At 43.7% G+C, this 12,577-nt stretch overlaps 1 protein-coding gene across 1 annotated transcript in view; it reads right to left on the minus strand.

Moving 5' to 3' along the window:
• The window catches only part of LOC120065561 (receptor-type tyrosine-protein phosphatase T-like), a 394,361-nt gene that overhangs the window by 33,563 nt on the left and 348,221 nt on the right, over window positions 1–12,577 (minus strand). The window contains exon 23 of the mRNA XM_039016626.1: window positions 1,005–1,159. Within this exon, the coding sequence (XP_038872554.1) occupies window positions 1,005–1,159 (155 nt within the window). The remainder of the gene's footprint in view (window positions 1–1,004; window positions 1,160–12,577) is intronic.

Raw genomic sequence — 12,577 nt, forward strand, 5'->3', positions numbered from 1 at the left:
GCAATTCTTAAAGGTTAATGTCATCAATCCAATGTATGAGAGTGCAATGATAAGAAGGGGCAGGGGATAAAGTGGCAGTATAACATTTGCCATAGTCTCTTCCTTTCTCGTCCTTGGATGTATTAGAGGGAGAAAGGTGCCCCGTGCTTCATGGGAGCAGAAAGCACAGCGCCTGGCACTTGAGTTAATCCACTCTGAAAAAGTCTTAGTCACATCTGCTTTGTTTCGAGAGTCCCGAGCCAAAAGTGAAATTGCATTGTGCTATTTAGCAGCCTCTCCATGTCACATCTCATTGTGTACATGCACTCCTTCCCTCTCCCCCACTCCCTCCCCGCCTCCCTCCACCTCTCCCCCTTTGCCTGTCTGAGCTAAATGCCTCGGCCTCAGGGGGTGGATGTTTGAGTGGGCTGCGGAGGGGTGGAGGAGAGAGAGCGAGAGAGAGAGAGGCCTTAGTCTCCCATCGCTCTAGCTCATTCACTAAAGATAAAAGTGACGGCTCCCACCTACTGTGGTGGTTATTTCTGTGGGGATCTGGGGAGTGCATGGGCCTGTGGGGTAGTAGGAGTTGGTAGTCAAAGAGAGTGTGCAGGTATTTGGGAGTTACCTGAATCCGAGAGTATAGTTCCATTAACCAGCCCCCTTATTTTTTCTTGACCTATAGTTTGGGAATTAACTCTGCTGTCTGACTCAACAGCAAGTTACTAAGCAGTCATGTAATGGAGGCTGTTCGAAACCCATTACTGTGACGGGGAAATGCGTCTGAGACCTGGAGACTTGAGTTAGAACCTTGAGCTAATGCCTAGGCCTTAGCTAATGCCTTTAGCTCAGCAGGCTAATAGCCTTGTAGCGCACAGTCCGTTGACATACTGAATGAATATGTTCAGATTCAACTTACCTGAGGAAAAAGGAATACATAAATACATATACGAAAGCCATGAGTGATAAATATGTCATCCCAGTAGTCCTGTGTTATTTGACCCACCCTCAGCATGGTCAGTATGTACCTGCAGTGGGCCACGATGGGGCCGGCGTCGGGAGGGTTGAGGAACTTGACCTGGCGAACGAAGCCTAGGAGGCCGGTGGCGTAGCAGGGCACCCCGTGGTCAGGCCAGCTAGTGAAGTGGAATTGACGGATCTCTCGAATCTCGTGGTGGCCCTTCTGAAAGAAAACAAATTGGAGGCTCAAATAAAGACATACACAGTGGACTTCCTGAAAACATTGGTCCTATTTGGCTCAGTCGATTCCTATGAAAAATGTATGTATGCATGACCGTATGTCGCTTTGGATAGCGTCTGCTAAATGGCATATATTATTTTATAAACTGTGGGCTGACAACAAAATGGAGGCTCAAATGTAGGCATTAAATCAAATTGTATTCATCACATGCTTTGTAAACAACAGTTGTGGACTAAGAGTGAAATGCTTCCCAACATCGCAGCGAGAAAGAAAATAGAGTAATAATAGAAAAGTAAAACATGTAATAATAATAAATAATAAACGATAACGTGGCTATACACAAGGGGTACCAGTACCGAGTCGATGTGCAGGGGTACAAGGTAATTGCGGTAGATATGAACAGGATTTTTTGTATTTGTATTTTTTATTTAACATTAATTTAACTAGGCAAGTCAGTTAAGAACAAATTATTATTTACAATGAAGGCCTACCCTGGCCAAATCCGGACAACGCTGAGCCAATTGTGCGGCGCCCTATGGAACTCCCAATCATGGCCGGATGTGATACTGCCAAAGAGACAGTTAATAAACAGTAGCAGCAGCGTATGTGAGGAGTCAAAAAAGTTAGTGCAAAAAGGGTCAATGCAGATAGTCCGGGTAGCTATTTCGTTAACTATTTAACTAACTATTTATCAGTCTTATGGATTGGGGGTTGAAGCTGTTCAGGGTTCTGTTGGTTCCAGACTTGGTGCATCGGTACCGCTTGCCATGCGGTAGCAGAGAGAACAGCCTATGACTTGGGTGGCTGGAGTCTTTGACAATTTTTAGGGTCTTCCTCTGACACCGCCTGGTATAGAGGTTCTGGATTGCAGGGAGCTTGGCCCCAGTGATGTACTAGGCCGTCCACACTACCCTCTGTAGCGCCTTGCAGTCGGATGCTAAGCAGTTGCCATAACAAGCAGTGATTCAGACAGTCAAGATGCTCTTAAGGGTGCAACTGTAGAACTTATTGAGGATCTGAGGGCCCATACCAAATTGTTTCAGCCTCCCGAGGGGGAAGAGGCCCTCTTCACGACTGTTTAAGTGTTTAGACCATGATTGATCCTTAGGGCAGCGAGGAACTTGCAACTCTCAACCCACTCCACTACAACTCCATCAATGTGAATGGGGGCATGCTCGGCCCTCCGTTTCCTGTAGTCCATGATCAGCTCCTTCGTTTTGCTGACGTTGAAGGATTGTTGTCCTGGCACCACACTGCCAAGTCTCTAACCACTTCCCTACAGGCTGTCTCGTCGTAGTTGGTGATCAGGCCTACCACCGTTTTGTTGTCAGCAAACTTAATGATGGTGTTGGAGTCGTGCAGTCATGGGTGAACAGGGAGTACAGGAGGGGACGAATCACACACCCTGAGGGGCCCCCGTGTTGTGGGTCAGCGTGGCAGATGTGTTGTTGCCTACCCTCACCACCTTGGGGTGTCCCGTCTGTAAGTCCAGGATCCAGTTGCAGAGGGAGGTGTTTAGTCCCAGGGTCCTTAGGTTAGTGATGAGCTTGGAGGGCAGTATGGTGTTGAAAGCTGAGCTGTAGTCAATGAGTAGCATTCTCACATACAGTGCATTCGGAAAGAATTCAGACCTCTGGACTTTTCCCCATTTTTTTACATGAAAGCTTTATTCTAAAATGTTTTAAAATATTTTTTATGAACTCAATCTACACACAATACCCCATAATGATAAAGCCAAAAAAGGTTTTTAGATTTTTTTTTGAACAGTACTCTAACTCGAAATTGAGTTGAGGTGCATCTGGTTTCCATTGATCATCCTTGAGATGTTTCTTCATCTTGATTGGAGTGCACCTGTGGTAAATTCAATTTATTGGACATCATTTGGAAAGGCACACACCTGTCTTTAGAAGGTCCCACAGTTGACAGTGCATGTCAGAACAAAAAACAAGCCATGAGGTTGAAGGAATTGTCCGTAGAGCTCCGAGACAGGATTGTGTCGAGGCACAGATCTGGGGAAGAGTACCAAAACATTTCTGCAGCATTTAAGGTCCCCAAGAACACAGTGGCCTCCATCATTCTGAAATGGAAGAAGTCTAGAACCACCAAGACTCTTCCTAGAGCTGGCCACCCGGCCAAACTGAGCGATCAGGGGAGAAGGGCCTTGGTCAGGGAGGTGACCAAGAACCCGATGGTCACCCTGACAGAGCTACAGTTCCTCTTTGGAGATGGGAGAACCTTCCAGAATGACAACCATCTCTGCAGCACTCAAGCAATCACACCTTTATGGTGGAGTGGCCAGATGGAAGCTACTCCTCAGTAAAAGGCACATGACAGCCTGCTTGACGTTTGCCAAAAGGCACCTAAAGGATTCTCAGACCATGAGAAACAAGATTCTCTGGTCTGACGAAAACAAGATTGAACTCTTTGGCCTGAATGCCAAGCGCCACATCTCGAGGTAACCTGGCACCATTCCTAAGGTGACGCATGGTGGTGGCAGCATCATGCTGTGGTGATGTTTTTCAGCGGCAGGGACTGGGAGACTAGTCAGGATCGAGGTAAAGATGAACAGAGCAAAGTAACGAGAGATCCTTGATGAAAACCTGCTCCAGAGCGCTCAGCACCTCAGACTGGGGCGAATGTTCACCTTCCAACAGGACAACGACCCTAAGCACACAGCCAAGACCACACAGGACTGGCTTAAGGACAAGTCTTTGAATGTCCTTGAGTGGCCCAGCCAGAGCCCGGACTTGAACCCCATCTCTGGAAAGACCTGAACATAGCTGTGCAGCAACACTTCTCATCCAACATGACAGAGCTTGAGAGGATCTGCAGAGAAGAATGGGAGAAACTCCCCAAATATAGGTGTGCCAAGCTTGTAGCGTCATACCCAAGAAGATACGGGGCTGTAATCACTCCCAAAGATGCTTCAACAAAGTACTGAGTAAAGGGTCTGTCAGTTAAGTCAGTTAAGAACAAATTCCTATTTACAATGATGGCTTACACCAGCCAAACACAAACGTCGCTGGGCCAATTGTGCGCCGCCATATGGAACTCCCATTCACAGCCGGTTGTGATACAGCCTGGACTCAAATCAGGGTTTCTGTAGTGACGCCTCTAGCACTGAGATGCAGTGCCTTAGACCGCTGCGCCACTCGGGTGCCCAATGGTTGAAACAACTCTGGTTGTCTGCTTGAAAAATGTAGGTTTTAAAGACTGGGTCAGGGAGAGTTTTAACATGTCAGTGAAGACACTTGACAGCTGGTTGGCGCATGCTCTGAGTACACGTCCTGGTAATCTGTCTGTCCCTACTGCCTTGTAAATGTTAACCTGTTTAAAGTGCCTTACATAATCTACAGAGACCGTGATCGTTCGGAACAGCTAGTGCTCTCACGCATGGTTCAGTGTTGCTTGCCTCGAAGCAAGCATAGAATTTAGCTTATCTGGTATGCTCGTGTCGCTGGGCAGCTCACGGCTGGGTTTCCGTTTGTAATCCCTGATAGTTTGCAAGCCCTGGTATAGTAGGATTCGATCTTAGTCCTGCATTGATGCTTTGTCTGTTTGATGGTTCATTGGAGGGCGTAACGGGATTTCTTATAAGTGTTAGTGTCCCGCTCCTTGAAAGTTGCAGCTCTAGCCTTTAGCTCAGTGTGGATGTTGTCTATGGCTTCTGGTTTGGATATGTACATATGGTCACTGTGGGGACAACGTTGTCGATACACTTATTAATGAAGACTCTTGTAAACTCTTCAATTTAATTTATTTGTTTTATTTCACCTTTATTTAACCAGGTAGGCTAGTTGAGAACAAGTTCTCATTTACAACTGCGACCTGGCCAAGATAAAGCAAAGCAGTTCGACACATACAACAACACAGAGTTACACATGGAATAAACAAAACATACAGTCAATAATACAGTAGAAAAAGTATATATACAGTGTGTGCAAATGAGGTAAGATAAGGGAGGTAAGGCAATAAATAGGCCATTGTGGCGAAGTAATTACAATATAGCAATTAAACAATGGAATGGTAGATGTGCAGAGGATGAATGTGCAAGTAGAGATACTGGAGTGCAGAGGAGCAAGATAAATAAATACATTATGGGGATGTAGTTGGATGGGTTATTTACAGATGGGCTATGTACAGGTGCAGTGATCTGTGAGCTGCTCTGACAGCTGGTGCTTAAAGCTAGTGAGGGAGATATGAGTCTTCAGCTTGAGTGATTTTTGCAGTTCGTTCCAGTCATTGGCAGCAGAGAACTGGAAGGCAAGGCGGGTAAATTCAATGCCATCGGGTATGTCCCGGAACATATTCCAGTATGTGCTAGAGAAACAGTACTGTAGGTTAGCTTCTGCTTCATCAGACCACTTCCGTATTGAGCGTGTCACTGGTACTTCTTGTTTGAGTTTTTGCTTGTAAGCAGGAATCAGGAGGATAGAGTTACAGTTGAAGTCGGAAGTTTACATACACCTTAGCCAAATACATTTAAACTCAGTTTTCACAATTCCTGACATTTAAAAATCTCCTGTCTTAGGTCAGTTAGGATCACCACTTTATTTTAAGAATGTGAAGTGTCAAAATAATAGTAGAGAATGATTTATTTCAGATTTTCTTTCTTTCATCACATTCCCAGTGGGTCAGAAGTTTACATACACTCAATTAGTATTTGGTAGCATTGCCTTTAAATTGTTTAACTTGGGTCAAACATTTCGGGTATCCTTCTACTAGCTTCCCACAATAAGTTTGGTGAATTTTGGCCAATTCCTACTGACAGAGCTGGTGTAACTGAGTTAGGTTTGTAGGCATCCTTGCTAGCACACGCTTTTTCAGTTCTGCCCAAAAATGGTCTATAGGGTTGAGGTCAGGGCTTTGTGATGGCCACTCCAATACCTTGACTTTGTTGTCCTTAAACCATTTTGCCACAACTTTGGAAGTATGCTTGGGGTCGTTGTCCATTTGGAAGACCCATTTGCAACCAAGCTTTAACTTCCTGACTGATGTCTTGAGATGTTGCTTCAATATATCCACATCATTGTCCTACCTCATGATGCCATCTATTTTGTGAAGTGCAGCAGTCCCTCCTGCAGCAAAGCACCCCCACAACATGATGCTGCCACCCCCGTGCGTCACGGTTGGGAAGGTGTTCTACGGCTTGCAAGCCTCCCCCTTTTTCCTCCAAAGGTAACGATGGTCATTATGGCCAAACAGTTTTGTTTCATCAGACCAAAGTATGATCTTTGTCCCCATGTGCAGCTGCAAACTGTAGTCTGGCTTTTTTATGGCGGTTTTGGAGCAGTGGCATCTTCCTTGCTAAGCAACCTTTCAGGTTATGTCGATATAGGACTCGTTTTACTGTGGATATAGATACTTTGCACCTGTTTCCTCCAGCATCTTCACAAGGTCCTTTGCTGTTGTTCTGGGATTGATTTGCACTTTTCGCACCAAAGTACGTTCATCTTTAGGAGACAGAACGTGTCTCCTTCCTGAGCGATATGACGGCTGCGTGGTCCCATGGTGTTTATACTTGCGTACTATTGTTTGTACAGATGGTACCTTCAGGTGTTTAGAAATTGCTCCCAAGGATGAACCAGACTTGTGGAGGTCTACAATTTTTTTTCTGAGGTCTTGGCTGATTTCTTTTGATTTTCCCATGATGTCAAGGAAAGAGTCACTGAGTTTGAAGGTAGGCCTTGAAACACATCCACAGATACACCTCCAATTGACTCAAATGATGGTCAATTATTCTATCAGAAGCTTCTAAAGCCATGACATAATTTTCTGGAATTTTCCAAGCTGTTTAAAGGCACAATCAACTTAGTGTATGTAAACTTCTAACCCACTGGAATTGTGATACAGTGAATTATAAATGGAATAATCTGTCTTTAAACAATTGTTGGAAAAATTACTTGTGTCATGCACAAAGTAGATGTCCTAACTGACTTGCCAAAACTATAGTTTGTTAACAAGAAATATGTGGAGTGGTTGAAAAACGAGTTTTAATGACTCCAACCTAAGTGTATGTAAACTTCCGACTTCAATTGTATGTTCAGATTGGCCAAATGGCGTGGGAGAGCTTTGTATGCCTCTCTGTGTGTGGAGTAAAGGTGATGTAGAGCTTTTTCACCTCTAGTTGCATAGGTGACAGAAATTATAGAAATTAGGTAAGATGGATTTCAGTTTTCCTGCATTCAAATCACTGACCACTAGGAGCGCCACTTTTAGATGAGTATTTTCTTGTTTGCTTATGGCCCTATACACCTCATTGTGTGTGGTCTTAGTGCCAGCGTAGGTTTGGGGTGGTAAATAAACAGCAACAAAAAATATGGATGAAAACTCTCTTGGTAAATAGCATGGTCCACAGCTTATCATGAGGTATTCTTACAGTTGAGCAGAACCTCGAGATTTCCTTAATATTAGAGTTCGCACACATGCTGTTGCTAACAAAGAGACCCACACCACCCCCCTTGAGCTTGCCCGATGCTGCCGTTACTGTCCTGCTGACGTATAAGAAAAAACAGTTTGAATATTATCCATGTCCTTGTTCCTGCCAAGTTTCTGAGAAAAATAGGATATTACAGTTCTTCAGGTCCCGTTGATAGGATAGTCTCGAACGGAGCTCGTCCAGTTTGTTCTCCAATGATTCACCAATTGAATGCAATGTACAGGTGGATTATTTACTCGCCTCTGTACTTTCATCAGTGTACCCGCACGTTGGCCTCTATATCGTTGTCTCTTTCTCTTCCGATTGTCAGGGATTTAGGCCAGGTCTGGGGTGAGCAGTATGTTCTGTGACACTGACTCTTTGAAGTAGAAATCTTTATCCAAATTGAGGTTAGTGGTTGCTGTTCTGATGTCCAGAAGCTATTTTCAGTCATAGGAAATGATGTTGGAAACATTATGTACAAAACAAGTTAAGATCAGCACAAAATAACAGAATTCGTCAGGAGCCCGTAAAACAGCTGCTATACATTCCAGCGCCATGTAGATTTACAGTGAACTTCCTCGAAACTGTAGGGCAAACGGGCTCCAATTCCGGCTCAACAACTGAATAAATATAGCTACTGATTGGTTTCTTTAAAAAAAAGTGCATTATGACAACTTGTGTGTATGGGAACAAAACAAAGGGGATTTGATAGCTGGGAGACCATTGATTTCCTTTCCTCTGATGTTCAAATTACATTACGAAATCAATATGAGTAGATAACGCGTAAAGATCTAAGATTCGACACAACAAAGCCACAATGTGTAGTAAATCAAAGATTGTGAGGAAGGTAGGTAGGGCCTAGCTCGTGTTTGCCATGGCAACATTAACTCAGCAGAGTAGAAGGTGAGTGGTTCTCACTCTGCTAGGCACGTGACATGATACTAAAATGTAGGGTTGTATTTGTATAAACACAGTTATATAATAATATGAGTGAGATATCTCACTTTATGGGGATTTGCTCTAGTGGATTCTCTAACTGAAGTACCAATCACAGCTACTCTTGGAGACAGACAGGTTGAGCGGCGAATGAGGTGAGCCCCTCTCCTCTTCATAACACGCCACTCGCCCAGCCTCCCGTTATTTTCATGCATGCCTCTCTTCCTTGAGCTCTTGAGAGCAGGGAAAAGCAGGGAGAGATCTCACTCATATGATCATAGATCATAGTTCCAAACTACATGGTCAAAATTATGTAGATACCCCTTGAAATGAGTGGATTCAGCTATTTCAGCCACACCCGTTGCTGACAGGTGTATAAAATTGAACACACAGCCATGCAATCTCCATAGACAAGCATTGACAGTAGAATGGCCCGTACTGAAGAGCTCAGTGACTTTCAACGTGGCAACATCATATAATGCCACCTTCCAACAAGTCATTATCAAATTTCTGCCCTGCTAGAGCTGCTCCGGTAAACTGTAAGTGCTGTTATTGTGAAGTGTAAACATCTAGGAGCAACAGCGGCTCAGCCGCGAAGGGGCTCGCTGAAGCGAGTTCAAATCGTCTGTCCTGGGTTGCAACACTCCCTACTGAGTTCCAAACTGCCTCTGGAAGCAACGTCAGCACAATAACTGTTTGTCGGGAGCTTCATGAAATGCGTTTCCATGGCCGAGCAGTCACACACAAGCCTAAGATCACCATGTGCAATGCCACGCATCAGCTGGAGTGGTGTAAAGCTCGCCTCCATTGGACTCTGGAGCAGTAGAAACGCATTCTATAATAATTCACGCTTCACCATCTGTCAGTCCGATGGACAAATCTGGGTTTGGCAGTTGCCAGTAGAACGCTATCTGCCCGAATGCATAGTGCCAAGTATAACATTTGGTGGAGGAGGAATAATGGTCTGGGGATGTTTTTCATGGTTCGGACTAGGCCCCTTAGTTCTATTGAAGGGAAATCTTAACGCTACAGCATACATTGACATTCTAGACAATTCTGTGCTTCCAACTTTGTGGCAACAGTTTGGGGAAGGCCCTTTCCTGTTTCAGCATGACAATGCCCCTGTGCAGAGACTGCGAGCTGAGGGGTGATATTTTTGGGACTAGTCTGGCTTCAGAGAACATGTCTGCATTATGAGGGAAGTCTACATCCCCGTACAGTAAGACATCGAATCTATTTCTTTGAAATACACTACATGACCAAAAGTATGTTAATCGAACATCTAATTTCAAAATCATGTGCATTAATATGGAGTTCGTCCCCCTTTTGCTTCTATAACAGCCTCCACTCTTCTGGTAAGCCTTTCCACTAGATATTGGAACATTGCTGTGGGGACTTGCTTCCATTCAGCAACAAGAGCATAACATGCTGACCAAACCGGACGCGTGCGCCATTGCGCATGCCTACGTCCGTGTGCACCTTTTTACCTGAAATGCACAAGGTCCACTACTCCGACAATTAATCCACAGATAAAACGGTAAACCAAATTTAGTTTCTCATCATCTCTCCTCCTTCCTTCAGGCTTCTTTTTCTTCTTTGGACTTTATATGACGGTTGGCAACCAACTTTACGGTGCATTACTACAACCGACTGGAGTGAGGACCTCAGTTAATCTTTCAATCACCCACGTGGGTATATGCTCCTAAAAACCAATGAGGAGATGGGAGAGGCCGGACTTGCAGCGCGTTGAGCGTTACAAATAGAACCAATTTCAATTTAAGCGCCTGGCCACGCAGACACTCGTTGACGCGGGTGCAATGATCAAATAACATGTATGTGTAAATTTATTTCACATGCGACGCGAGCGGTGTGGTCAGCATGTAAGTCAGGTTGTGCACTGATGTTGGGCGATTAGGCATGGCTCGCAGTCAGTGTTCCAATTCATCCCAAAGGTGTTCGAATGGGGTTAAGGTCAGGGCTCTGTGCAGAAAGGTGAAGTTCTTCCACACCGATCTCGACAAACCATTTCTGTTTGGACCTCGCTTCGTGCATGGGAGCATTATCATGCTGAAACAGGAAAGGGCGTTCCACAAACTGTTGACACAAAGTTGAAGTCACAGAATCGTTTAGAATGCTGTAGCGTTAAGGTGAATTGGCTGACAAGGCTACTCTAGTTGTCATAGTAACGACGGGTATGTGTGCAGTGTTGTAGGCTGTTGTAGGCTGGTGGTGGCGCTTGTGCTTCCTATAACTTAGAAGTGCTTTGAATGTTCAAAATCATAGGGTAAGAACACCTTCAAAGCCTCAAAGGATAACATGGTCCAGCTTTCCAAACGAGTCCTTTAAAAACGGGTCGTTTTTGGCTAGCCACAGCTGTCAATTAGCTAGCTAGATAGCTGTTTAGCTTTCTAGCACATTCACTCATTTGTTTGTAAACAATTAACAAGCCAGTTACCGAACACATGTTCTTGTCAAACTGTCAACAGAGTAGCTAGCAAGCAACAAGATATGCTGAATAACAGTCTAAAACCACTTGAGGGCAAATTCATCAGATTTGACCATTCATACACAAGTCACATGGCCAGGAATCAGATTTGTAGGTGGTTTGAAATGTGGTTTGAAATAACTGATTCCATGTGATTTTTGGCTGTTCAGACTGCAGGAAAAAAACAGATTAGAATCAGATCGACAAATAAATAGGATTCGAGTCACTTCAAACTTCCAATGTGAACAAGGCTTTAGCATAAAGTGAGATATCGAAAGTGAGATATCGAAACGCTATATTTGAAATAGAACCCACCAATAAGGATATCAGCCAAGGTAGCAGCACATAATGGGTGTGGATGTGCGGAAACTGGAAAGTGGCCATTTAGAGTATAGTATAACACTGGGCTACAGTAGTAATAATGATCACAGGTTTCACACCTCCACTCCCTTTTAACTGTACTGTATATAAGAATATGTATATATGAATAGTGTGTAAATAGTATTTTTGTTATCTCTTGGTGTCTTTCCTATATATAATATGTCATTTTTTATTTGAAATGTTATGTAATATCTTATGTTGTTCTAGTCTTTTACTATTCTGTACTTTGTCATGTATTTGTAGGTTTTATATGGACCCCAGGAAGAGTAGCTGCTGCATGTACAGTAGCTAATGGGGCTCCTAATAAACTAAACTCTCTGCGCTAATGCTAAGTGCTTAATTGCCATTTGGGTTGGTTAACTGTTTAATCCCTGCACGCTAGCGTTGATATGCCGGCAAAGCCCACATAATACACTGCAGTTAAAATATCTCGCCTGTTTGGAGTATATGGACACTTGGGTCGACAGGTGCAGTATTGAAGGTGGTAACGGTGTAAATCGGAGGTAAACTATGTCTAAATTTGCCAATCCAGTGGGCTCTGTTTTATTTTATTTTCAACAGATTGAAGTATGCGTGTGTGTACAGGCTTTAAAATCTATCTATCTGTGTGGTGCAGTAAAATAATCCCTTTGGATTCGTCATTAATAATGCTTTTCATAATTTCAGAGCTCATTATTTGACGCAATTAAAATGATTTAATACGTTATATTTGAAAGCATACGAAGCGTGAACCCATCACTGTGCACTACTTTTTAAAGGCCCGGGAATTAAGGTTGTGGTGTGATAGTGGAGTTCTGTAATGACAAAGTCCTGTTTCCCTTTCAAATGGAGAGTGTGAGAAGGTTAAAAGGAACTTTTGCTTTCTTGCAAAACTGATGGATTAAGTGCATGCAAAATTCGTTGACTACAAGCTGTTGTGTTGTCTGCTTAAGCGGCTTTTAGAGAGCCACAAAATATGAATTTCAAGACTATCAAAGCTGGCTAGTTTTGTGACTGTTTCTCTGATGTTTCCCTTTCAAAGGGATCTAACAGAACAATGGCGTCGAAGTCTGAATCCTGCATCCCAATTATATTGTGCTTCTTTCAATGCAAATCCTTACTGATTACTAGTGTTCAATTATACTCTCATTTCCCAGTTGAACAACATAGTTTCACCTTGCAGTCAACCACAAATGTA

Source organism: Salvelinus namaycush, chromosome 20 (assembly GCF_016432855.1).
Source record: "Salvelinus namaycush isolate Seneca chromosome 20, SaNama_1.0, whole genome shotgun sequence".
Classification (NCBI taxonomy): domain Eukaryota; kingdom Metazoa; phylum Chordata; class Actinopteri; order Salmoniformes; family Salmonidae; genus Salvelinus; species Salvelinus namaycush.